This window comes from Notothenia rossii (genome assembly GCF_949606895.1).
Source record: "Notothenia rossii genome assembly, chromosome: 6".
NCBI classification, from domain to species: domain Eukaryota; kingdom Metazoa; phylum Chordata; class Actinopteri; order Perciformes; family Nototheniidae; genus Notothenia; species Notothenia rossii.
In genome coordinates, this window is record NC_136909.1 from 45,687,814 (window position 1) to 45,714,313 (window position 26,500).

A 26,500-nucleotide genomic window follows, 5' to 3' on the forward strand; every position below is an offset into this window, starting at 1 on the left:
GATAGGTTAACAAATAGAGCTGCACAACTCTGCTTATTATCTGAAATACTCGTAATGTCATTTACCACTTTCATTGTGGCAGTGATGGTGCTATGTTGCTTTCTGAAGCCTGACTGATGTTTAGACAGGATGTCATTTTTATATAAAAACACCTCTACCTGCTCACTCACTAGGCTTTCAAGAACCTTGGCCAGAACTGACAATTTAGAGATGGGCCTATAATTATTTAATAAGGTGGCCTCCCCTCTTTTTAGTAGTGGCAGGACATACGCTGACTTCCATATTTTGGGGATTTTGTTGCAAGCATGCGTGAGTCATAGTGAGTGTTTGCATTTTGGTCCTTACGCCTTTTACACACTCTCTCCAAAGCATAACATAAAAACATTGAAAATAAAACAAAGATATCTGGATTAAGGTTGCTTTTTCTTTGCACTGCATGAAAGAAAGGCGAAATGAATAGGCTGTGATTTTAGTTTTTTTTAGCAAAGGTTGAGTTTAATCATTTGTACGGCCCTCAGAGGATGTTGTAAAAATTGCAATGGCCCTTGAGAGGAAAAAGGTTCCCCACCCCTGGTTTAGACGCTTGGTGTAAAAATGGTTAATATCGTCAGTTAACTGAGTTTCTTCCCGTTGAGTGGGTATGCATCATTAATAGGTTGTTAAATGTTAAGAAGCCCTGAGACGCGTTTTCTTGCAAGATGTTGCATCTCAATCGGGCTCAACAGGTTAACTAATTCCACATCACTGTATTAGGTTAGTTGAAAGCAATAATATTAATTTGAAGCTAATATTTGTATTTGAACTCAATTTGATTGCTTTCAACGAACTTCATACAGTTTTGTGAAATGTGTTGCCATAATACATTTAACTAAAGTCCACGTTTCAGTTTTTCGGTGCATACTCATACATATACACCCATTAAAAGGTATAAATAAAACAGTAAATATATAAAAAATAACAGTCATGTTGGTATGTCTAGTCTAGTAGACTCGACTTCTAATTGGATGAATCTAAACATATTAGAACAGTACAAATAAATACAGTAGTGCTATTAACTGTCCGTAGCAGCGTAGTAGAAAAGCGTGATCTTACTCATAGAAGTGGGCCTTCGATATGGAGAGGAAGGTGCAGTCTCTGTGGGCTCGGACGGTGAAGATGAGGGGTTCCCCCGTGAGGACGGCCAGGTGACCCACCATCTCTCCCGGGTGGGAGACAAACAGCAGGGACTCCTCCTCGCGGTCTATCATACGCTGGTACACATGGAGCGCCCCCGAGATGATAAACGCCACACTTGCATCCTGGAAGAGAGGTGGAGAAGCTAGAAATGTTCTTTACCTGGATACATGTTTTTATAAATACAGGTAGTGCTGGAGCTATATATTGGTTTATGTTATTTTATAATTAAACATTTATTTTCTAGCTGTTTTTGTTATGGTAAATAATCATTATTTATCTTAATTATTTTAGTTGAAGTCATTCTTTATGCTTTTATTTTGAAGGAAGTTTTTGGCACCGGGTTAGTTGGAAACCTTGTTTTTTACCAGGAGAAACTATAGCTTACTAGCGTAACCCCGGTTCTCAGAGTAACATGAGTGAGATGTCTCACTATGGGATGTGCCTCCCCGCGTATACCTCAGAAGCATCAATTTCATTACACCATCTCACACATCTTACTCTGAGAACCGGGGTTACGCTAGTAACCTATAGTTCTCATTCACAACATTCGCTTCGATGTCTCACTATGGGATATGGAGACTCCCCTATTGCCAGACATGCTTATTTAGAGAAAAAAAACACCAGTACTCAACAGGGCACAAACTGAGTGCATGAAGGATGCGCAGAGAGCGCATGAATGTCACTGACTCGCTTGGCGGATGCCAGAGCCAGCAACAACACATTGTATCGGGGACTTACTGCTGATCGGTGTTCCTTCCACGAGACAGACACCTCGTCCAATAGCTCCAGAAAAACTGGAAGTAGCTGTTTTGCCGTCCACTCAGCCTGGGGCAATGTCTTCCCTTCGTAGTGAGATCTGGTGGTCTCCTTTGCTACTTCAGGCCTGGATGCAGCGCATTGGCACACGGCTTGCAAATCCATGCTGAGATGGGGCGAAGCTGGTATGCTTTCGTCCGGAGGGACAGACACAGACTTGGCAGCCTGAGCGGATGGGAAGAAAACGTCATCCTCGTCTGAGTCTGATATGAGAAACTCCGAGGTATCCTCGTCAACGTCCATATAGTCCCACTCCAAGACGTATTCCACGGGCAGGGCCATGGTGAGGTCCAGCTGGGAGCCCCTGCTAGTCTCAGCACACGGCTCGGCTTCCGCAGCAGCTTCCTCCTTGTCCCGGTTGCCGGCTGGAGGTTCAGAACAATAACTGGTTTGTAAATGTTCAGAAAAAACCCAAAACCTTAGCGTTAAAAAAAGAATTGAGTATTAGCTGGTGTGCTAATATCCAGATATGCTCCAGTCTATGGTGAAGAGCGGAGGCTCAAAGCAAGTGTAGCTGGCAAGCGTCCCGCGACCGAAAGTTAGCTTGAATTGGTTCAGTCTATAGACAGTTAAGCTAGCCAGGTTAATGACATTGAGAGATGCATGTGCTCCGAAGCGAGAAGAGGTGTTTGAATGACGCTGCGTTGTAGCAGGGTGTGTGGATTCCCTGACGATCCCCTGACGTTCTGGTCAAGATCACCAGCCAATCAGGATTGACGTGATTAGATTGATGCTTCTGAGGTATACGCGGGGAGGCGCATCCCATAGTGAGACATCGAAACAAATGTTTTGAATGGGAATTGCCACAAAGGAAGAAAGGTGTTCTATGTATATTATTGGAAATACTACAATAAATGGAAGGAAGAATATTCTGCCTCAGGGCCGGACCTTGGCATAGGCAGTATAGGAAAATACTAAGGGCGCATCAACCCATCGGGGGCGCCAAAAATTGGGGAGAAAAGAAAAGTTAGAAAAATAAAAAAATAAAAATGTCATAACAACACAATTTCCCGATTTTGGATCAACAAAGTACATCTTATTATCTTATATTAACAGTACTACGCCTATATTGCGTACAGCACCCATAAACTATTGCGCACCCCCCCGCCCAGAATCAAGTTGAACAGCCCCAGTCAAAACCAGAGGTTGATGTGAAATAGTTCTTTTTTTGGATGGTTTTAGTGTGCAATTATAGGTTTTAATTTTGTATTTGTGTTAATTTTTAAATAAATCAAACTCCAAAAAACGTATACAGCTTCTGTGTTCTTTTATTAACATTGGAATTTACTGTGTAAGCGGCCGTGGGGCGGGGTGGGGTGGGGGGGGGAGCTTTAGAGAGCTCTCTCCTGAAAGACTGAGCGGCTTTGATAACCTCAGCTCAGGGAGGTAAAGGCACACCTTTATATGATCATTATAGTTATAAAAAAACAAGAGAATCGATGAAAAAGCTGAAATCTTGCCAAGGGCAGCAAATTGCTAAGGGCCCTTTTCTGCCTGGACAGTTCATTCCATTATTATTAATTCCCCCTTTTGCCTTAATGACGGCTTGGCACACTCTTGGCTTCTCTCAGTCAGCTTCATGAGGTCATCTCCTGGAATGGTTTTCAGTAACACGTGTTCCTTGTCAAGAGTCAATTTGTGGAATGACTTGCCTTCTACACTGAACAAAAATATAAACGCAACACTTTTGTTTTTGCTCCCATTTTTCATGAGATGAACTCAAAGATCTAAAACATTTTCTACATACACAAAATAACCATTTCTCTCAAATATTGTTCACAAATCTGAAAAGATCTGTCATAGTGAGCACTTCTCCTTTGCCGAGGGTAATGTTGTGAATCGAGTGGCCCATGGTGGTGGTGGGGATATGGTATGGGCAGGCGTATGTTATGGACGATGAACACAGGCCACTCGGTTCACAACATTACCCTAACCCTAACCCTAACCCTAATCCTAACTCTCACACCAGATACTGACTGGTTTTCGGACCCCCCCAGACCCCCCCAATAAAGCAAAAATGCATGTTTCAGAGTGGCCTTTTATTGTGGCCAGCCTAAGGCAAACCTGTGCAATAATCATGCTGTCTAATCAGCATCTTGATATGCCACACCTGTGAGGCGGGATGGATTATCTCGGCAAAGGAGAAGTGCTCACTATCACAGATCTTTTCAGATTTGTGAACAATATTTGAGAGAAATGGTTATTTTCTGTATATAGAAAATGTTTTAGATCTTTGAGTTCATCTCATGAAAAATGGGAGCAAAAACAAAAGTGTTGCGTTTATATTTTTGTTCAGTGTATCTGCCTCTCAATCAAAATGTCAACTCACTACAGCAGCTGATGGACTGCTTAACAGAGATCAAATCCTGGCTGAGCCAAAACTTCCTCAACCTCAACGAGAGCAAAACCGAGGGCATCTTTTTAGGACCCCGACCTCCAGCCTCTCCGGTTGATATTCTGGGCTCTCTCAATAAAAACATCCTCCCCTCTGTCATGAACCTTGGAGTGACCTTCAATAGCGCTTTTAAATTTGATAAGAAGGTTAGCACCGTAGTCAAGACCTGCTTTTTAAATACGACTATTGGCTAAGACCAAGTCGTATTTATCTGTTAAAGACCTAGAAAGGGTTATTAACGCCTTTGGTACCTTGAGACTGGATTACTGCAACGCTCTGTATGTGGGTATGGAACAGGCCTCAATTAGACGCCTCCAGCTAGTGCAGAATGTAGCTGCACATCTTCTAACTGGCCATAAAAAGCGTGACCACATCACCCCAATTCTGGCCTCACTACACTGGCTTCCAGTTCGGTTCAGAATTGATTTTAAACTCCTTTTATTTGCTTTCAAAGCCCTAAATGGGCTGGCTCCAGCCTATATAGCAGAACTCCTTCATCGCTACACCCCAGGCAGAGCCTTAAGGTTGGCTGACCAGCTGCTGCTGATAGTGCCTAAGACCAGGCTCAAAACCCGAGGGCACCGAGCATTCGCAGCAGCTGGCCCTAGGCTCTGGAACACTCTGCCCCTCCACGTGAGGTCGGCCCAGACATTAGGGTTTTTTAGATCAACACTTAAAACTTACTTCTTCTCTCTGGCCTTCAAGCCTTTTCTTATCAAGCTCCACTTTTGTGGAATCAGCTTCCAGTTTGTGTTCGGGCGGCAGACAGCCTATCCGTTTTAAGAGTACGCTTAAGACCTTCCTTTTGATAAAGCTTATAGTTGATAAAAGGACCTAATGAGAGTGCTTTGACGCAGATACGCTGTGCCTCTTCATCTACATTTTGGTTCTTGCCAACTTGGATCTTATATTTAAAACTAAGGTTATTACTACTCTTTCTATTTTCTCTTTATCCACAACATTTTCCCTCCATGACCTCACAAGGTTTTATTGGAGCGAAACAGGTTTGCAGAAGGGTCCTTATCCAAGGCCGGGGAGTGTTATGCTGTAGTCACAGCGTACCTCCTTATCTCTCACCAATTCCAACTAAGGCCCCAGCGGGGACCTTGCTCCCTGCATGTGCCTGTCTGTGTATTTGCATGTTCCGATTAACCAAGCCTCCCGCAAATGTTCTTTTTCTTTTGTGTCTATATCTACGCCGGGATCCGGAGTCGAGGCTAATGTTCTTGCTGTGGTCCTGTGCCCTGGATCCTCTATCCTGAGTTCTGGATCAAGTCCTGGACTTCGGGTCGTGGCTGGGCCTGTCTCTGTCGTCCTGCCTGGGTCTCGTCATGCTGCTTCCCTGAAGGCTCCTACAGGATTGCTGACATCCCTGTGGATTCATCTTCTTATTATAGACACATGCATTTCCAAACATTCGGTCTACCTACGGTGTAAAATGTATTATCTTTTCAATTTACACACAGCATCTATTGCACGTCTGTCCGTCCTGGGAGAGGGATCCCTCCTCTGTTGCTCTCCCTGAGGTTTCTCCCATGTCCCCCTTTAAACAGTTTTTTCTCCGGAAGTTTTTCCTTGTACGATGTGAGGGTCTAAGACAGAGGGTGTCGTTTTCTCATACTGATATTGTGCGCAAACTGTGCTGTTGTATTTGCTGTATAGTGTCCTTACTGTAAGGTAATTATTATATGTATAGCACTTTGGCTCGACCAAAAATCGTTTTAAAAATGTGCTATATAAATAAAACTTGATTTGATTTGATTCTTAATGTGTTTGAGACCATCAGTTGTGTTGTGCAGAGGTAGGGTTAGTGATCGGTGGAAAGCCCTATGACTACTGTTGTAATCCATATTATGGCAAGAACCACTCAACTCAGTAAAGAGAAATGACCGTCCATCATCACTTTAAGAAATGAAGGCCAGTTGATTTGGAAAATGTCAAGAACTTTGAATGTTTCCTCAAGTGCAGTCGTAAAAACCATCAAACGCTATGATGAAACTGACTCTCATAAGGACCCCCCAACCCCACCCGGGAAAGGAAGAGCAAGAGTTACCTCTGCTGCAGAGGATAAATACATCGGAGTTATCAGCCTCAGAAACCACAAATGAAAGCACCTCAGATTAGAGCCCACATACAGTGGGGCAAAAAAGTATTTAGTCAGCCACCAATTGTGCAAGTTCTCCCACTTAAAAAGATGAGAGGCCTGTAACTTTCATCCTAGGTACACTTCAACTATGAGAGACAGAATGGGGGGAAAGAATCCAGGAAATCACATAGTAGGATTTTTAATGAATTAATTGGTAAATTCCTCTGTAAAATAAGTATTTGGTCACCTACAAACAAACAAGATTTCTGGCTCTCACAGACCTGTAACTTCTTCTTTAAGAGCCTCCTCTGTCCTCCACTTGTTATCAGTATAAAAGACACCTGTCCACAACTTCAAACAGTCACACTCCAAACTCCACTATGGCCAAGACCAAAGAGCTGTCAAAGGACACCAGAAACAAAATTGTAGACCTGCACCAGGCTGGGAAGACTGAATCTGCAATAGGTAAGCAGCTTGGTGTGAAGAAATCAACTGTGGGAGCAATTATTAGAAAATGGAAGACATACAAGACCACTGATAATCTCACTTGATCTGGGGCTCCATGCAAGACCTCACCCCGTGGGGTCAAAATGATCACAAGAACGGTGAGCAAAAATCCCAGAACCACACGGGGGGACCTAGTCAATGACCTGCAGAGAGCTGGGACCAAAGTAAAAAAGGCTACCATCAGTAACACACTACGCCGCCAGGGACTCAAATCCTGCAGTGCCAGACGTCTCCCCCTGCTTAAGCCTGTACATGTTCAGGCCCGTCTGAAGTTTGCTAAAGAGCATTTAGATGATCCAGAAGAGGATTGGGAGACTGTCCAGAATAAAATACCTACTGTGAAACATGGGGGTGGAAACATCATGCTTTGGGGCTGTTTTTCTGCAAAGAGACCAGGACGACTGATCCGTGTAAAGGAAAGAATGAATGGGGCCATGTATCGTGAGATTTTGAGTGACAACCTCCTTCCATCAGCAAGGGCATTGAAGATGAAACGTGGCTGGGTCTTTCAGCATCACAATGATCCCAAACACACCGCCCGGGCAATGAAGGAGTGGCTTCGTAAGAAGCATTTCAAGGTCCTGGAGTGGCCTAGCCAGTCTCCAGATCTCAACCCCATAGAAAAATCTTTGGAGGGAGTTGAAAGTGCGTCTTGCCCAGCGACAGCCCCAAAACATCACTGCTCTAGAGGAGAGCTGCATGGAGGAATGGGCCAACATACCAGCAACAGTGTGTGAAAACCTTGTGAAGACTTACAGAAAACGTTTGACCTCTGTCATTGCCAACAAAGGGTATATAACAAAGTATTGAGATGAACTTTTGTTATTGACCAAATACTTATTTTCCACCATCATTTGCAAATAAATTCTTTAAAAATCAGACAACGTGATTTTCTGGATTTTTTTTCTCATTTTGTCTCTCATAGTTGAGGTATACCTAGGATGAAAATGACAGGCCTCTCTCATCTTTTTAAGTGGGAGAACTTGCACAATTGGTGGCTGACTAAATACTTTTACCCCACTATAAATGATCACAGAGCTCAAGTAGCAGACAAATCTCAACATCCACTGTGCTGCCCCTTTAAGAGGGCCTGCAAAGGGTTTTGGGTTTTGCACTGTGTCCATAAATGCTTGCCGTAGTTTCCTGTTTCTGGCTGTCTATGGAGCACATGGGTTGTTTCCTGTCAACTAAATCCTTGCTCAAATCCTAGGGTCTTTATGTCTGTAAGTACCATTCCATATATTGTCCGTGTATACTTAGTTGCACATTTACATTTTTATATGCAAACATGAAGAACAATGAATGATGCTAAACTTGTTAGCCTGTGAACAGCAGTGGAAATGTTTGTAGCATTTATGCTAACAGGTACTCTGTTGTTTGGAATGTTTTTGTTAGTCTTGTTTCTTTGTTAGTGTTTAATGTGACAACGTCTCATGACTTTGGGTTTCGTTTATATTTCAGTTTTACAAAAATGGAAATGAAAATGGAAATGAAAATGGAATTTAATCAGTAAACATCCCAAACTGAGCTGCTGTCTCCTGGGTGTTTATTTCCGTGTTAAGCTATCTGCCAAGCCTGCAATCTGAAAAGTATTCTTGCGAGGGCAGAAAAGTAAAAAGACAACCACGCCTGTAGGATTTGCCACAGAAGATGGGATACCAGTAGAAACAACCGCATTCTTCTGTCATCAAAGCTACAGTCTACATGATGGCAGACAACAATGATGAGTGGGGAACACGATCACAATGCTCCAACACCTCACGTTCAAGCCGCATGTCCTCAGTCAACACCATGGCAGCTAGAGCTCGTGCAAAAGCAGAGGCTGCACGTGTCCAGGCCTCTTTTGCACAAAGAGAAGCTGACATGATTAAAGCATAGGCATCTATTGATGCTGAAGCTAAAAGAAAGAAAGCGGAGCTTAAAGCTAGACTCAACACATTGCAGCTAGAAAGTGCTGCTGCAGTTGCCATCGCTGAAGCTGAAGTTCTCGAAGCAGCTGCTGAGGATGCATATGGAGATCCAGATCGTGCAAGCCTAAAGAGTGCGTACACTGAGTGGTACAAGGGGAATCCAGCACCTGACTCTCACCAAGACTTAAAGCCACAACAACCCATACCCACACCGGGGCGCCAGCATGCAATGGACGACGGTGAGCCAGCTAAAGGCTATATGGGAAGAGGTGCTGTACAACCACGTGGGGTCATTGAAGGTGGATTTCTTAAACTACCTGCTCAACATGCACACAATCAGGAGCGAGATGCCAGCCACATATATAGCCCTGCTGAAGGTCCATCCAGAAACATCTACAGTCATCATGAGCAGTCACACGCAGCAAGACCATCCAGTCATGTTCAGCAACCTGCTCAGCCACATGCAGATGTTTCACCCAGAGCCAATGAGTGTCATTCATCAGCTATAGCAGATTTGGCCAAGTATTTAATACGTCGGGAAATGGTTAGCTCCGGGCTATTGCAGTTTGATGACCAGCCGGAAAACTATTGGGCCTGGAAAACATCATTCCTCAGTTCCACAGAGGGCTTGAACCTGTCATCAAGAGAAGAGCTCGACCTCCTGTGAAAATGGCTTGGACCGAAATCCTCTGAACATGCAAAGAGAATCAGATCGGTTCACATCCATAATGCGGCAGCAGGTGTCAATATGCTATGGCAAAGGTTGGAAGATTGTTATGGGTCACCTGAAGCAATAGAAAATGCACTCCTCAAAAAATTCGATGATTTCCCAAAAATCAACAACAGAGAAAATCAAAAGTTGAGGGAGCTGGGAGACATTCTTCTGGAGCTTGAAGCCGCCAAGACAGATGGATCTCTATCTGGTCTGATCTACCTTGACACATCCCGTGGCATCACTCCCATTGTCCAAAAGCTGCGATATTCCCTGCATGACCAGTGGGTCTCTCTAGCATCACGTTACAAAGAAACACACAGAGTATCGTATCCACCATTCTTTATCTTTGCAAAGTATGTTTGTGACCAAGCCAAGATACTCAATGATCCAAGCTTTGCCCAGCTCACAGGTGGTCAGAGTATAAGCAAGACTGAGAAGCCTTTCAAACCCAACATGAGAACGCCAGTCTCTGTAAGGAGGACAGAGGTCTCAGCAGACTTTGATAACAGCTATGAAAGCACAGCAGAAAAAAGAGCAGTCGACCCAGATAAGCAATGTCCACTCCACCACAAACCACACCCTCTCAGGAAATGCCGTGGTTTCAGGTACAAATCTCTGGATGAGAGAAAAGCATATCTTAAGGATTCAAACATTTGCTTTGGGTGTTGTGCATCAACCAGCCACCAAGCCAAAGACTGTGACAAAAAGGTTCAGTGCAGAGAGTGCAACAGTGACCGCCACCCTACTGCACTACATCCAGGACCGGCTCCATGGACAACAGGGGCCGCCGTAACCTCAAGATATCAAAGCGGGGAGCAAAACAAATCTCCTCCTGTCACATCAAAATGCACTGACATCTGTGGGACTGAAGTAAAGCCAAAATCATGCACCAAGATTTGTCTAGTCAGAGTGTATCCGGCAGGCCAGAGAGAGAGAGAGCTGTCAAAATGTATGTTGTCCTAAATGAGCAGAGCAATAAGTCCTTGGCAAAAACAGACTTTTTTGAACTCTTCAATGTTAATGATGGCACAACATCCTACACCCTGAAGACAGGTTCAGGAGTCTTTGAAACCTCAGGTCGGCGAGCAAACAACTACATCGTGTTGTCATTGGACGGCAAAACGTGTATATCACTTCCCACTCTAATCGAATGTGATATGCTCCCAGATGACAAGTCTGAAATTCCCACCCCTGAGATCGCAAAACACTACACACATCTCAACCGGGTTGAGGACAAGATCCCTGCACTAGATTCTACTGCAGACATTCTCATACTGCTTGGCCGAGATATACCACAGGCACATACATTTCGGGAGCTGTGCAATGGACCCCACAACGCCCCGTATGCTCAACGTCTCGACCTAGGTTGGGTGATCATAGGAGAAGTCTGTCTTGGAAAAGCCCACAAACTAGACTGCATCAATGTCTACAGGACCAACGTGCTGATAAATGGACGTACGTCTTATTTTGACCCTTGCAATAACACTCTGCACATCAAAGAGAGAGTGGATACTCCAACTCTTCACCACCATTTTCCAAGAGCTAAAGAGATGAACAATCTGTTCAATAAAACGGACAACCTTGGAAAAGGAGTTTTCCAGCGGACACCACATGATGACAAGGTTGCCATGTCTGTAGAAGACATAATCTTCCTGGAAATAATGGACAGAGAAGTCTTCATGGATGACTCAAATAGTTGGGTAGCACCTTTACCTTTCAGAGAACAAAGACATAAACTCCCCAACAACAGAGCACAAGCTGTCAAGCGTCTCCTGACGTTACGCCACATGCTTAAAAAAAAGCCAGACATGAAGGAACATTTTATCACTTTCATGAGGAAGATGTTTGAGTCTGGTCATGCTGAACCTGCGCTCCCTCTCAGTGAAGAGCAAAAGTGTTGGTATCTACCAATCTTTGGAGTCTATCATCCACGCAAGCCAGGTCAGATTCGAGCGGTGTTTGACTCCAGTGCCAAGCAAGACGGCATCTCACTTAATGACGCTCTGTTGACTGGTCCAGATCTCAACAATACACTCTTGGGTGTCTTCACTCGCTTCCGTAAGGAACCTGTTGCTGTTGCTGTAGACATAGAGCAAATGTTCTACTGCTTCAAAGTTTGTGAGGAGCACCGCAACTTCTTACGTTTCCTATGGTTTGAGGACAATGACCCTGCCAAAAGAGTCAAAGAGTATCGCATGACAGTCCACGTGTTTGGCAATAGCCCCTCTCAAGCGGTTGCTATATACGGCTTAAGAAGAGCTGCCTGTCAAGACCAGGAGGAACAGGGAAAGGAGGCAAAGCGGTTCATCATGAGGAACTTTTATGTTGACGATGGACTCTCCTCTTTCCCTACTGAAGACGAGGCCATTCATGTGCTTTAAAAATCAAGAGAAATATTAGCTGATTCAAACATTAGACTACACAAGGTAGCTTCAAACCACAGGAAAGTGATGGAAGCCTTTCCCCATGAAGAACGTGCTAAAGATCTGAAGGACCTAGAACTAGGAATCGATCCTCTCCCCCTGCAGAGGAGTTTAGGCCTCAGCTGGAACCTTGAAACTGATACATTCAACTTCCTTGTGTCCAGGGAAGAGAAGCCTTTTACTCGTCGTGGAGTGCTCTCAACAGTCAACAGCCTGTTTGATCCCTTGGGCTTTGTGGCTCCAATAACAGTGCAAGGCAAGGCTCTACTCAGAGAATTCTGTACAGAAAACTGTGAATGGGATGAACTATTACCTGCCAAAAAAGAGACACAGTGGAAGTCTTGGAAAGACTCATTTATGGCACTTGAGCTACTTCAGATTCCCAGGACTTACTTACCTGTTTCTTTACTATCCACACAGTTCAAAGCACTTTGTGTGTTTGTGGATGCATCCACTACAGCCATCTCTGCAGTGGCCTACCTCAGAGCAATCGATAGTAAGGGACATGTTCACGTTGGATTCTGCATGGGAAAATCTAAACTAGCACCACGTCACACTCATACTGTGCCTCGTCTGGAACTTTGTGCAGCTGTGCTGGCAGTCGAACTATCTGAGCTGTTGGTAGAAGAGCTGGATATCAAAATTGACACACTGAAGTTCTACACAGACAGTAAAGTTGTGTTGGGCTACATTCACAACAGCAACCGGAGGTTCTATGTGTACGTCGCCAACAGAGTTACACGCATACGAAAGTCAACCAGTCCTGAACAGTGGCACTTCATCAGCACAGAGCACAATCCTGCAGATCATGGTACACGGTATATACCAGCTATGTTCTTAGGACGTACAAACTGGTTTTCAGGTCCTTCCTTTCTGAAAAAATATGAAGGAGCACCTCCTCAGGAAAAGATCTTTGGCCTTGTCGAACCGGACTTGGACACAGAGGTGCGCCCGGTAAATACGACCTTTGCTACAACAACCTCTGAAACGCAACTAGGTTCACACAGATTTGAGTGCTTTTCCAGCTGGGAGTTACTCACCCAAGCAGTGGCCAAGCTTATCTGGAGAGTCAGATCTTGTTCCAGAGGTAAAAAGGGGGATAAGTCAAAAGCAGATGAGCTCATGCAGGCAAAAATAATAATCATCCGCTGCATTCAGCAAGAAGCCTTCAAAGGAGAAATACAGGCTCTGGTTAAAGGAGAGATGGTTTCAAAGAACAGCCCCCTCAGAAAGCTTGATCCCATCTTGGATACAGATGATGTGGTGAGGATTGGTGGTTGTTTGTCAGCTGCTGCAATCTCTTGGGAAGAGAAACACCCAATTATCATCCCAAAAAATCATCACATCACTACATTACTGGTGAGATATTACCACGAACGACAAGCACACCAGGGAAGACATATCACTGAAGGGGCTGTCAAGTCAGCCGGTCTGTGGGTCCTTGGAGGAAAGAAGCTGGTATCAAGCATCATATACAAGTGTGTCACCTGTCAAAGGTTAAGAGGAAGTGTGGAAAATCAAAAAATGTCCAATTTACCTGCTGATCGTTTTACCCAAGCTCCTCCATTCACCCATGTTGGACTAGACGTGTTTGGACCATGGAACGTCTGCGCTCGTCGTACCAGAGGAGGTCTCTCAGAAAACAAGCGCTGGGCCGTCATGTTTACTTGTGTAGTCACAAGGGCAGTACACATTGAGGTAGTTGAGTCTCTATCCACCTCAAGCTTCATCAATGCGCTAAGAAGATTCACTGCAATCAGGGGCCCAGTAAAGCTTTTTCGTTCGGACCGTGGGACGAACTTCGTTGGTGCTTGCAAAGAACTTTGAATAACACAAGGAAACGCTGAGCTCCAGTCCTACCTCAAAAAGCAGAGTCGTACATGGGACTTCAATCTGCCACATTCTTCACATATGGGAGGAGTGTGGGAAAGGATGATAGGGGTTGCTCGTCGCATTTTGGATGCTATGTGGCTCAAGGTGCACTCTCCCAACCTTTCACATGAAGTCCTCATCACATTGATGACAGAAGTTACTGCTATAATGAATCCAAGACCGATAGTTCCAGTGTCATCAGATCCAGACATGCCCACTGTACTCACTCCTGCCATCCTTTTGACACAAAAAATAGACTCAGTTTCAGCTCCTTCTGGAGACCTTGACCTTAAAGATCTTTACCGGAGTGAATGGAAGCAAGTCCAAAGTCTAGCTGATTCATTCTGGAAACATTGGCGACAAGAATATTTTGCAACACTACAACCAAGAAAGAAATGGCAAGCAGATAAGCCTAACTTGCAAATCGGAGACGTTGTGCTATTGAAGGACGGACAGGTTAAAAGGAACGAATGGCCTACCGGACTTATAGTAAATACCTTTCCTGGTCAAGACAACAGGGTCCGTAAAGTGGAAGTACGGGTGATTAAAGAAGGTTCTCCCAGGGTGTATTCAAGACCAGTCTCTGAATTTGTTCTCCTTCTCAAAGGGACTTAGTGGTACATTATACCAAGCGGGGAGTGTGCTGTCCCTTTAAGAGGGCCTGCAAAGGGTTTTGGGTTTTGCACTGTGTCCATAAATGCTTGCCGCAGTTTCCTGTTTCTGGCTGTCTATGGAGCACATGGGTTGTTTCCTGTCAACTAAATCCTTGCTCAAATCCTAGGGTCTTTATGTCTGTAAGTACCATCCCATATATTGTCCGTGTATACTTAGTTGCACATTTACATTTTTATATGCAAACATGAAGAACCATGAATGATGCTAAACTTGTTAGCCTATGAACAGCAGTGGAAATGTTTGTAGCATTTATGCTAACAGGTACTCTGTTGTTTGGAATGTTTGTTTTAGTCTTGTTTCTTTGTTTATTTAGTGTTTAATGTGACAACGTCTCATGACTTTGGGTTTTGTTTGTATTTCAGTTTTACAAAAATGGAAATGGAAATGGAAATGAAAATGGAATTTAATCAGTAAACATCCAAAACTGAGCTGCTGTCTCCTGGGTGTTTATTTCCGTGTTAAGCTATCTGCCAAGCCTGCAATCTGAAAAGTATTCTTGCGAGGGCAGAAAATCCACTGTTCAGAGGAGACTGCGTGAATCAGGCCTTCATGGTCCAATTGCTGCAAAGAAGCCACTACTTAGGATGAAAAACAAGAAGAAGATAATTGTTTGGGCCAAGAAACACAAGGACTCTACATTAAACCAGTGTAAACTGTACTTTGATCAGATTAGTCCAAATTATATATATTTGGTTCCAACCACCGTGTCTTTGTGAGACACAGAGAAGGTGAGCGGATGGTTTCTGCATGTGTGGTTCCCACCGTGAAGCATGGAGGAGGAAGTGTGATGGTGTGGGGGGGCTTTGCTGGGGACACTGTTGGTGATTTATTCAAAATTCAAGGCACACTTAATCAGCATGGCTATTGGCTACCGAAGCATTCTGCAGCGACATCTGGTTTGATCTTAGTGGGACCATCATTTGTTTTTGAACAAAACAATGACCCCAAACACACCTCCAAGCTATGTAAGGGCTATTTGACGAAGAAGAAAGGTGATGGAGTGCTGCGTCAGATGACATGGCCTTCACCGCAGAGTGAAGGAAAAGCAGCCAACAAGTGCTCAGCACCTCTGGGAAGTCCTTCAAGACTGTTGGAAAACCATTCCAGGTGACCTCATGAAAATGACAGAGAAGCCAAGAGTGTGCAAAGCAATCATCAAGGCAAAAGGGGGCTACTCTGAAGAATCTAAAATATAAATCATATTCTGGATTGTTTAACACTTTTCTGTTTACTAGATAATTCCATATGTATTCTTTTATAGTTGTGATGTCTTCAGTAGTAATCTACAATCTAGAAAATAATTAAAAAATAAATAAAAACCTTCGAATGAGAAGGTGTTTCCAAACTTCTGACTGGTACTGTATGTTATCTTTAGCTCTGTAAGTATACCAGATTATTTCATATGGGCGAAGAATCTGAAATCAAAACAAATTAAAGCTGCAAGCAGCGTTGAGCGGGTCTTCGACATTCCGCAGGATGTTGTCCGCACGTCGACGTGTGTGTCTAGTTGTCTCGAGGACTCGGTCGTTAGCAAACGTGAGAAGTTTCAGGCCGATTGGACAATGTCTTTGAGTTACAGCAGTAACACAAACATTGTGTTTGATGGCGGGTGATCTGTCGCCATGGCAACGGCATTTGATGACACCCCTTAATGCACCTAGATGTGTTGAGGGCTGCATCGTTATCAAACCTGTGAAGTTTTGGGCAGTTTGGAGCATGTTAACTGGAGTTATGAGAAAACCGTGTTTCACGGCGACCATTTTGTTACCAGAGCAACGAAATTTGACGAAATCTCAAAACTGACATATATATGTCTCGAGGGCTGACAGTTAGTACACATGTAAAGTTTGAACAGTTTTTGACCCTTTACACAGGACTTATAGCAATATCGTGCTTAATGGCGAGGGGTGTGTTGCCATGGCAACAGGTTTTGGGGAAATCTCACTATTGTCATATTGAGGTGTTGAGGGTGGGACCATTAGCCATCATCTGAAGTCTGGTGCCGTTTGGGAGATTTTCCATTGAATTAGGAAAACACCGTATTTCATGGCGAGGGACCTGTCGCCATGGCAACGGTATATGATGACATCCCATAATTGGTGTAGAGCTGTTGAGGGCCGGACCATTAGTCATCATCTGAAATATGGTGCAGTTTGGACCATTTTCCATTGAATTACAACAAGATCGTATTTTTGGGCGGGGGACGCGTTGCCATGGAAACGGCATATGATGACATCCCATAATTGACATAGAGCTGTTGAGGGCCGGCCCATTGGGGGGGCGCCAAAGATCCCAGAGGGGTGCGCCAGGCCTCAGATGATTTGAGGCCAAATATAATATTTAGAAATGTTTCTTCTGCCCGTAAAGTGTCCAAACCAGGCTTTTCTGGATAAGCGCATTTTTAAAACAGTCATTGTCCATGCCGGTTTCAGATTATTTGTCACAGTTGCTCCGATTAGATCGGTCTCCTCCATTTTGCAGATTATTTACGACTTTTGAATCCACATAAACACATCGGCAAAATCCGGCTTACTTTGAGCATCTGTTTTAAACAGTTTAATCCCATTGTGAATTGTTTGCACTTGCGCAGTCCTTTAATTTCTTCCTACAGCGGGAATCCAAATGAATTAATCCTGAGTCCAATAACCATCAGAGTCACTCCAATAGTGCTCCTTAATTACGCTTTCATCCTCCTTTAACAGAATACTTCAACTTCATCCAGTTTGTGACAGTAGTTGTAGCATTTTTGAGACTTTTAAACTTTAATTACCGCTATTGCGTAAGCCTCAACACATATGATGACATCCCCTAATTTACATAGAGCTGTTGAGGGCCGGACCATCAATGATAGTCTGAAGTCTGGTGCTGTTTGGACGATTTTCCATTGAATTACAACAACATCGTATTTTTTGGCAAGGGATGCGTTGCCATGGAAACGGCATATGAGATCTCAGATTTCATGTAGAGCTGGTGAGGCATGGACCGGTGATATAAAAGTGAAGATTGGGGGACGATGGGATCGTGTCCATTGGAGTTACAGCGACACCGTGTTTAATGGCGAAGGATCTGTTGCCATGGTAACGCCACATTAAGTAACATCAACCAAGGGCTGTTCAGGGTGGTGTTAACCATCATGTGAAGTTTGGTGGCGGTCTGAGCATGTCAGTTTGAGTCATGACATCATTGTGTTCCATGGCGAGGGACCGCCTAGCATCGAGCAAACGCGAACTTTGGCACCAAATCACGCGAAAGAAAAAAACTTCCTTGATAATTTTTAATTGCCCATGTCTCAAGTAGCTACCCGACGAATTTCGAGTCGTACGGATAAAGTCACTAGGAGAAGATAGATTTCGAACGGAAGACGAAAAACGCGATAAATCGCGTTTTTCCGACGCCAAATTCAAAATGTCCGACTTCCTGTACATTATTTTATACCCCTCAAAGAGGCTTTTTGGTTCGTCTCCGCACCCTAGATATGCGTAGCAAGTTTCGTTCGTTTACGTGAAAGTTAAAGTGGGGGGAGTTTACGTTAAAAACGGGAGTGGGCGTGGCCTACGCAATTTTTGACGCAAAGTTCCGGAACGAATTACACATCGCAATTTTCACCACTTCTGACGTGCGTGCAAAATTTGGTGAGTTTTCACATATGTTGCGGGGTTCAAAAGTGCGCGCAAAGTGTTCAAATAATAATCATAACAAATAATCGGTCCGATATCAATAATGTGCTTTGCGAGCGACTGAATTGATCGCGATTTGCATTCGCGCGGAGTTGGGCTCGCGCGGCCTATCAGCCCTCATGATTTCCTTTTCTGTACTTTTGCCGGTCGTTTTCCCTGTTTTGGGTGTGTTTCGCAGGTTTATCGGTCGTGCATAGGGTCTTCGCCGACCTCTGGTCTCAGACCCTAATTAACAATCAAGTGGACAAATCAGAAGCGTTGTCAAAGTGGGATGTTGTTGCTTATAGAGGGAAATAATGCCCATAAAGGAATAAAAGACATCCTTAAGCAGTTAAATATTAAATAATCATAGCCTTGTCTCTGTGTGGAAAACTTGGACATTATTTGTTAAAGATACACTTGCACTTTGTTCTTTGATGAAGTGTTTGTTCCACAAAGAGTCTCTGTCAGTCAGTCCTTCACACTGACCTGGTCTCCTTGGTGAGCCACCACAGTGCCGGCTTTGACTTGCCGAAGATTAACTCTCCCCTCCAAAAGATGGGGGTCCTGATCAAAAACAAACAAAAAAACAGGGATATGTCTTCTTAGAAACAGTAACATTTTTATCAGTCTTTCACTTTTGCTTTTACATTTCCATTTTTTAAACAATTGTGGACTTTGTGTGCTGAATAATCTTACAGTGAATAAAGTCTGTGCCCTACCTGTAGTTGGATGACATGGAGCAGATCCTTTTTGGCAGCTTGGAAAATGGCATTAACTTTGTTGTGCTGGACATTTTCTGCTCCAGCTTCACTGTAGTGGTAAACAGCTGATGGAGTGTGCTGCAAGGTCACACTCTTCTTGAGTATCGACTGAGGAGACAGAAGAGTGTATTTGTGACATTAGCAAGAAACTAAACCATAAACTAAACACATATTCTAAGTTAGAATGACCTTGTACAGTTTTTGCCTATGTAATGTTGTAAAATGGGCCATTAAAGGGACTGCCTAACATTGTAGTGCCTAAACGAAGTACGGTATAATGTAATGTAACGTAACAAGATGCGATGCGGGACTTGCACATGCTAGATATTGATTCCGACTCACAGCAAACTAAACCAAACAAAACAGAACAAAGGTAAAATAAACTGAACTGAATGTAGCTAAACATAACTAGACTAAACTGAACTAAACTATCTAGGTATAAAAAAAATGAACTAAATCGAACTAATCATAATTAGACTAACTACTTAGCTAGACAAGCAGAACTAAACTTTACTCATCTCACGAAACTGAACACAAGCAAACAAAATGTAAAGGTCCCATGTCATGGCCATTTCTACTGATCATAATTCCATTGATGAGGTCTACTAGGACAGATTTATACCGTGCAATTTTCCAAAATCGCATTGGTTTCTCATACAGCATCTCTGTATACAAGTATGTGTATTCACTCTCTGACCTAAACGGCTTGTTAGAGCTCCTGCCCCCACCTCCCTGTGAGCCCAGTGTGCTCTGATTGGTCAACTGGATCGTCGTTACATCACTTGGTTCCCGGAAGAAAAAAATGGAAAAAGAAAATCTCCAACGAGGCGCTCTGGGGCAACATAGACACTTATTTTCTGTGTTAGAGTTTTACTCGCTATAGGGTGTACTTTGAGGGTTTGTGACTCTGCAGACCGTTTACATGCAGAAAAAGCTACATAACACACAAGGGGATGGGTAATAGCCGGAAAAGCATGACATGGGACCTTTAATGAACACTAAACTTAAACTCAAACTAAATTCAATTAAACCAAACTAAACTAAACATAACAAGACTATACTCAATCTAAACTAAACTAAACTCCAAGTAAAGTAAACTGAACTCAAACTAAACTAAGATAAACCAAAACAAAACTATACTGAGAAAAACCTATACTAAACTATACTAAACTCAAATTAAACTAAACTCAAACCTAACTAAACTCAACTAAACTCAAACTAACCTAAACTAAACTCAATATAAACTAAACTAACACTAAACTAAACTCCAGTAAACATGTGAGGAGCAGTATTAAGAGCAGTCACTACCGACTAGTCTAAAATATGTTTGTGTAAATGGAAGTAAATGTTTAATCTGAATTCAAACCAACAGCATGTGCAATAAAGAAAATATTTGTACACAGACCTTCACAGGGCTGTGAGGCAGAGCTTCTTCTTTGGAAACCTGAGCCTGTTCATACACTTTGTTGAGACCGAAGGACATTTCACCTGCAGAACAAAAATATCCCATCATCAGAGTGCTCATGGAGCTCAGCAAACAATGTTCCTTGTTGAGGATGCTGAGTGTTGAGGATGCTGAGTGTTGAGGCTGCTGAGTGTTGAGGCTGCTGAGTGTTGAGTTTTGAGTGTTGAGGCTGCTGAGTGTTGAGTCTGAGTGTTGAGGCTGATGAGTGTTGAGACTGCTGAGTGCTGAGACTGCTGAGTGTTGAGACTGCTGAGTGTTGAGGCTGCTGAGTGTTGAGGCTGCTGAGTATTGAGACTGCTTAGTGTTGATGCTGCTGAGTGTTGAGGCTGCTGAGTGTTGAGTCTGAGTGTTGAGGCTGCTGAGTATTGAGGCTGAGTGTTGAGACTGCTGAGTGTTGAGGCTGCAGAGTGTTGAGGCTGCTGAATGTTGAGGCTGCTGAGTGTTGAGGCTGCTGAGTGTTGAGTCTGAGTGTTGAGAGAGCTGAGTGTTGAGGCAGCTGAGTTTTGAGGCTGATGAGTGTTGAAGCTGCTGAGTGTTGAAGCTGCTGAGTGTTGAGACTGCTGAGTGTTGAGTGTTGAGGCTGCTGAGTGTTGAGGCTGCTGAGTGTTGAGGCTGCTGAGTCTTGAGTCTGAGTGATGAGGCTGCTGAGTGTTGAGGCTGCTGAGTGTTGAGGCTGCTGAGTGTTGAGTTTTGAGGCTGCTGAGTGTTGAGGCTGCTGAGTGTTGAGGATGCTGAGTGTTGAAACTGCTGAGTGTTGAGGCTTCTGAGTGTTGAGACTGCTGAGTGTTGAGGCTGCTGAGTGTTGAGGCTGCTGAGTGTTGAGTCTGAGTGTTGAGGCTGCTGACTGTTGAGGCTGCTGAGTGTTGAGTTTTGAGGCTGCTGAGTTTTGAGGCTGCTGAGTGTTGAGGCTGCTGAGTGTTGATGCTGCTGAGTGTTGATGCTGCTGAGTGTTGAGTGTGAGTGTTGAGGCTGCTGAGTGTTGAGTCTGAGTGTTGAGGCTGCTGAGTGTTGAGACTGCTGAGTGTTGATGCTGCTGAGGGTTGAGTCTGAGTGTTGAGGCTGCTGAGTGTTGAGTCTGAGTGTTGAGGCTGCTGAGTGTTGAGGCTGCTGAATGTTGAGGCTACTGAGTGTTGAGGCTGCTGAGTATTGAGACTGCTTAGTGTTGAGGCTGCTGAGTGTTGAGGCTGATGAGTGTTGAGGCTGATGAGTGTTGAGGCTGCTGAGTCTTGAGTGTTGAGGCTGCTGAGTGTTGAGTCTGAGTGTTGATTCTGCTGAGTGTTGAGTCTGAGTGTTGAAGCTGCTGAGTGTTGAGACTGCTGAGTGTTGAGGCTGCTGAGTTTTGAGGCTGCTGAATGTTGAGGCTACTGAGTGTTGAGGCTGCTGAGTGTTGAGGCTGCTGAGTGTTGAGGCTGATGAGTGTTGAGTTTTGAGTGTTGAGTCTGAGTGTTGAAGCTGCTGAGTGTTGAGACTGCTGAGTGTTGAGGCTGCTGAGTTTTGAGGCTACTGAGTGTTGAGGCTGCTGAGTATTGAGACTGCTTAGTGTTGAGGCTGCTGAGTGTTGAGGCTGCTGAGTGTTGAGGCTGCTGAGTGTTGAGTTTTGAGTGTTGAGGCTGCTGAGTGTTGAGTCTGAGTGTTGAGTCTGATGAGTGTTGAGGCTGCTGAGTGTTGAGTCTGAGTGTTGAGTCTGAGTGTTGAGACTGCTGAGTGTTGAGACTGCTGAGTGTTGAGGCTGCTGAGTGTTGAGGCTGCTGAGTATTGAGACTGCTTAGTGTTGAGGCTGCTGAGTGTTGAGGCTGCTGAGTGTTGAGGCTGCTGAGTGTTGAGTCTGAGTGTTGAGGCTGCTGAGTGTTGAGGCTGATTGTTGAGACTGCTGAGTGTTGAGACTGCTGAGTGTTGAGGCTGCGGAGTGTTGAGGCTGCTGAATGTTGAGGCAACTGAGTGTTGAGGCTGCTGAGTGTTGAGTCTGAGTGTTGAGGCAGCTGAGTGTTGAGGCAGCTGAGTGTTGAGGCTGCTGAGTGTTGAGGCTGATGAGTGTTGAAGCTGCTGAGTGTTAAAGCTGCTGAGTGTTGAGACTGCTGAGTGTTGAGTGTTGAGGCTGCTGAGTGTTGAGGCTGCTGAGTGTTGAGGCTGCTGAGTCTTGAGTCTGAGTGTTGAGGCTGCTGAGTGTTGAGGCTGCTGAGTGTTGAGTCTGACTGTTGAGGCAGCTGAGTGTTGAGGCAGCTGAGTTTTGAGGCTGCTGAGTGTTGAGGCTGATGAGTGTTGAAGCTGCTGAGTGTTGAAGCTGCTGAGTGTTGAGACTGCTGAGTGTTGAGTGTTGAGGCTGCTGAGTGTTGAGGCTGCTGAGTGTTGAGGCTGCTGAGTCTTGAGTCTGAGTGTTGAGGCTGCTGAGTGTTGAGGCTGATGAGTGTTGAGGCCGCTGAGTGTTGAGGCTGCTGAGTGTTGAGTTTTGAGGCTGCTGAGTATTGAGGCTGCTGAGTGTTGAGGATGCTGAGTGTTGAAACTGCTGAGTGTTGAGGCTTCTGAGTGTTGAGACTGCTGAGTGTTGAGGTTACTGAGTGTTGAGGCTGCTGAGTGTTGAGTCTGAGTGTTGAGGCTGCTGAGTGTTGAGGCTGCTGAGTGTTGAGGCTGCTGAGTGTTGAGTTTTGAGGCTGCTGAGTTTTGAGGCTGCTGAGTGTTGAGGCTGCTGAGTGTTGATGCTGCTGAGTGTTGATGCTGCTGAGTGTTGAGTGTGAGTGTTGAGGCTGCTGAGTGTTGAGTCTGAGTGTTGAGGCTGCTGAGTGTTGAGACTGCTGAGTGTTGATGCTGCTGAGGGTTGAGTCTTAGTGTTGAGGCTTCTGAGTGTTGAGTCTGAGTGTTGAGACTGCTGAGTGTTGAGACTGCTGAGTGTTGAGGCTGCTGAGTGTTGAGGCTGCTGAATGTTGAGGCTACTGAGTGTTGAGGCTGCTGAGTATTGAGACTGCTTAGTGTTGAGGCTGATGAGTGTTGAGGCTGATGAGGGTTGAGGCTGCTGAGTTTTGAGTGTTGAGGCTGCTGAGTGTTGAGGCTGCTGAGTGTTGATTCTGCTGAGTGTTGAGTCTGAGTGTTGAAGCTGCTGAGTGTTGAGACTGCTGAGTGTTGAGGCTGCTGAGTTTTGAGGCTGCTGAATGTTGAGGCTACTGAGTGTTGAGGCTGCTGAGTGTTGAGGCTGCTGAGTGTTGAGGCTGATGAGTGTTGAGTTTTGAGTGTTGAGGCTGCTGAGTGTTGAGGCTGCTGAGTGTTGAGGCTGCTGAGTGTTGAGTCTGAGTGTTGAAGCTGCTGAGTGTTGAGACTGCTGAGTGTTGAGGCTGCTGAGTTTTGAGGCTGCTGAGTTTTGAGGCTGCTGAATGTTGAGGCTACTGAGTGTTGAGGCTGCTGAGTATTGAGGCTGCTGAGTGTTGAGGCTGATGAGTGTTGAGGCTGATGAGTGTTGAGGCTGCTGAGTGTTGAGTCTGAGTGTTGAGGCAGCTAAGTGTTGAGGCAGCTGAGTTTTGAGGCTGCTGAGTGTTGAGGCTGATGAGTGTTGAAGCTGCTGAGTGTTGAAGCTGCTGAGTGTTGAGACTGCTGAGTGTTGAGTGTTGAGGCTGCTGAGTGTTGAGGCTGCTGAGTGTTGAGGCTGCTGAGTCTTGAGTCTGAGTGTTGAGGCTGCTGAGTGTTGAGGCTGATGAGTGTTGAGGCTGCTGAGTGTTGAGGCTGCTGAGTGTTGAGTTTTGAGGCTGCTGAGTGTTGAGGCTGCTGAGTGTTGAGGCTGCTGAGTGTTGAGGATGCTGAGTGTTGAAACTGCTGAGTGTTGAGGCTTCTGAGTGTTGAGACTGCTGAGTGTTGAGGCTGCTGAGTGTTGAGGCTGCTGAGTCTTGAGGCTGCTGAGTGTTGAGGCTGCTGAGTCTTGAGTCTGAGTGTTGAGGCTGCTGAGTGTTGAGGCTGCTGAGTGTTGAGTTTTGAGGCTGCTGAGTTTTGAGGCTCTTGAGTGTTGAAGCTGCTGAGTGTTGATGCTGCTGAGTGTTGAGGCTGCTGAGTGTTTAGGCTGCTGAGTGTTGAGTCTGAGTGTTGAGGCTGCTGAGTGTTGATGCTGCTGAGTGTTGAGTCTGAGTGTTGAGGCTGCTGAGTATTGAGTCTGAGTGTTGAGACTGCTGAGTATTGAGACTGCTGAGTGTTGAGGCTGCTGAGTGTTGAGACTGCTGAATGTTGAGGCTACTGAGTGTTGAGGCTGCTGAGTATTGAGACTGCTTAGTGTTGAGGCTGCTGAGTGTTGAGGCTGATGAGTGTTGAGGCTGATGAGTGTTGAGGCTGCTGAGTTTTGAGTATTGAGGCTGTTGAGTGTTGAGGCTGCTGAGTGTTGATTCTGATGAGTGTTGAGTCTGAGTGTTGAAGCTGCTGAGTGTTGAGACTGCTGAGTGTTGAGGCTGCTGAGTGTTGAGGCTGCTGAGTGTTGAGGCTGATGAGTGTTGAGGCTGCTGAGTGTTGAGGCTGATGAGTGTTGAGGCTGCTGAGTGTTGAGTTTTGAGGCTGCTGAGTTTTGAGGCTGCTGAGTGTTGAGGCTGCTGAGTGTTGATGCTGCTGAGTGTTGATGCTGCTGAGTGTTGAGTGTGAGTGTTGAGGCTGCTGAGTGTTGAGTCTGAGTGTTGAGGCTGCTGAGTGTTGAGACTGCTGAGTGTTGATGCTGCTGAGGGTTGAGTCTTAGTGTTGAGGCTTCTGAGTGTTGAGTCTGAGTGTTGAGACTGCTGAGTGTTGAGACTGCTGAGTGTTGAGACTGCTGAGTGTTGAGGCTGCTGATTGTTGAGGCTGCTGAATGTTGAGGCTACTGAGTGTTGAGGCTGCTGAGTATTGAGACTGCTTAGTGTTGAGGCTGATGAGTGTTGAGGCTGATGAGTGTTGAGGCTGCTGAGTTTTGAGTGTTGAGGCTGCTGAGTGTTGAGGCTGCTGAGTGTTGAGGCTGCTGAATGTTGAGGCTACTGAGTGTTGAGGCTGCTGAGTGTTGAGGCTGCTGAGTGTTGAGGCTGATGAGTGTTGAATTTTGAGTGTTGAGGCTGCTGAGTGTTGAGGCTGCTGAGTGTTGAGACTGCTGAGTGTTGAGGCTGCTGAGTTTTGAGGCTGCTGAATGTTGAGGCTACTGAGTGTTGAGGCTGCTGAGTGTTGAGGCTGCTGAGTGTTGAGGCTGATGAGTGTTGAGTTTTGAGTGTTGAGGCTGCTGGGTGTTGAGGCTGATGAGTGTTGAGGCTGCTGAGTTTTGAGTGTTGAGGCTGCTGAGTGTTGAGGCTGCTGAGTGTTGATTCTGCTGAGTGTTGAGTCTGAGTGTTGAAGCTGCTGAGTGTTGAGACTGCTGAGTGTTGAGGCTGCTGAGTTTTGAGGCTGCTGAATGTTGAGGCTACTGAGTGTTGAGGCTGCTGAGTGTTGAGGCTGCTGAGTGTTGAGGCTGATGAGTGTTGAGTTTTGAGTGTTGAGGCTGCTGAGTGTTGAGGCTGCTGAGTGTTGAGGCTGCTGAGTGTTGAGTCTGAGTGTTGAAGCTGCTGAGTGTTGAGACTGCTGAGTGTTGAGGCTGCTGAGTGTTGAGTCTGAGTGTTGAGGCTGCTGAGTGTTGAGACTGCTGAGTGTTGATGCTGCTGAGGGTTGAGTCTTAGTGTTGAGGCTTCTGAGTGTTGAGTCTGAGTGTTGAGACTGCTGAGTGTTGAGACTGCTGAGTGTTGAGGCTGCTGAGTGTTGAGGCTGCTGAATGTTGAGGCTACTGAGTGTTGAGGCTGCTGAGTATTGAGACTGCTTAGTGTTGAGGCTGATGAGTGTTGAGGCTGATGAGTGTTGAGGCTGCTGAGTTTTGAGTGTTGAGACTGCTGAATGTTGAGGCTACTGAGTGTTGAGGCTGCTGAGTATTGAGACTGCTTAGTGTTGAGGCTGCTGAGTGTTGAGGCTGATGAGTGTTGAGGCTGATGAGTGTTGAGGCTGCTGAGTTTTGAGTATTGAGGCTGTTGAGTGTTGAGGCTGCTGAGTGTTGATTCTGATGAGTGTTGAGTCTGAGTGTTGAAGCTGCTGA

General features: G+C 45.1%; 1 protein-coding gene across 1 annotated transcript in view; it reads right to left on the reverse strand.

Annotated features, from left to right (window-relative positions):
- LOC307044597 (patatin-like phospholipase domain-containing protein 7) overlaps positions 1-26,500 on the reverse strand; it is a 129,644-nt gene that overhangs the window by 70,458 nt on the left and 32,686 nt on the right. Inside the window, exons 12-15 of the mRNA XM_079689908.1 lie at positions 20,401-20,483; positions 18,954-19,103; positions 18,721-18,798; positions 1,093-1,298 (exon numbers count right to left, since the gene is read on the reverse strand). Coding sequence (XP_079546034.1) covers positions 1,093-1,298; positions 18,721-18,798; positions 18,954-19,103; positions 20,401-20,483 — 517 coding nt within the window. The remainder of the gene's footprint in view (positions 1-1,092; positions 1,299-18,720; positions 18,799-18,953; positions 19,104-20,400; positions 20,484-26,500) is intronic.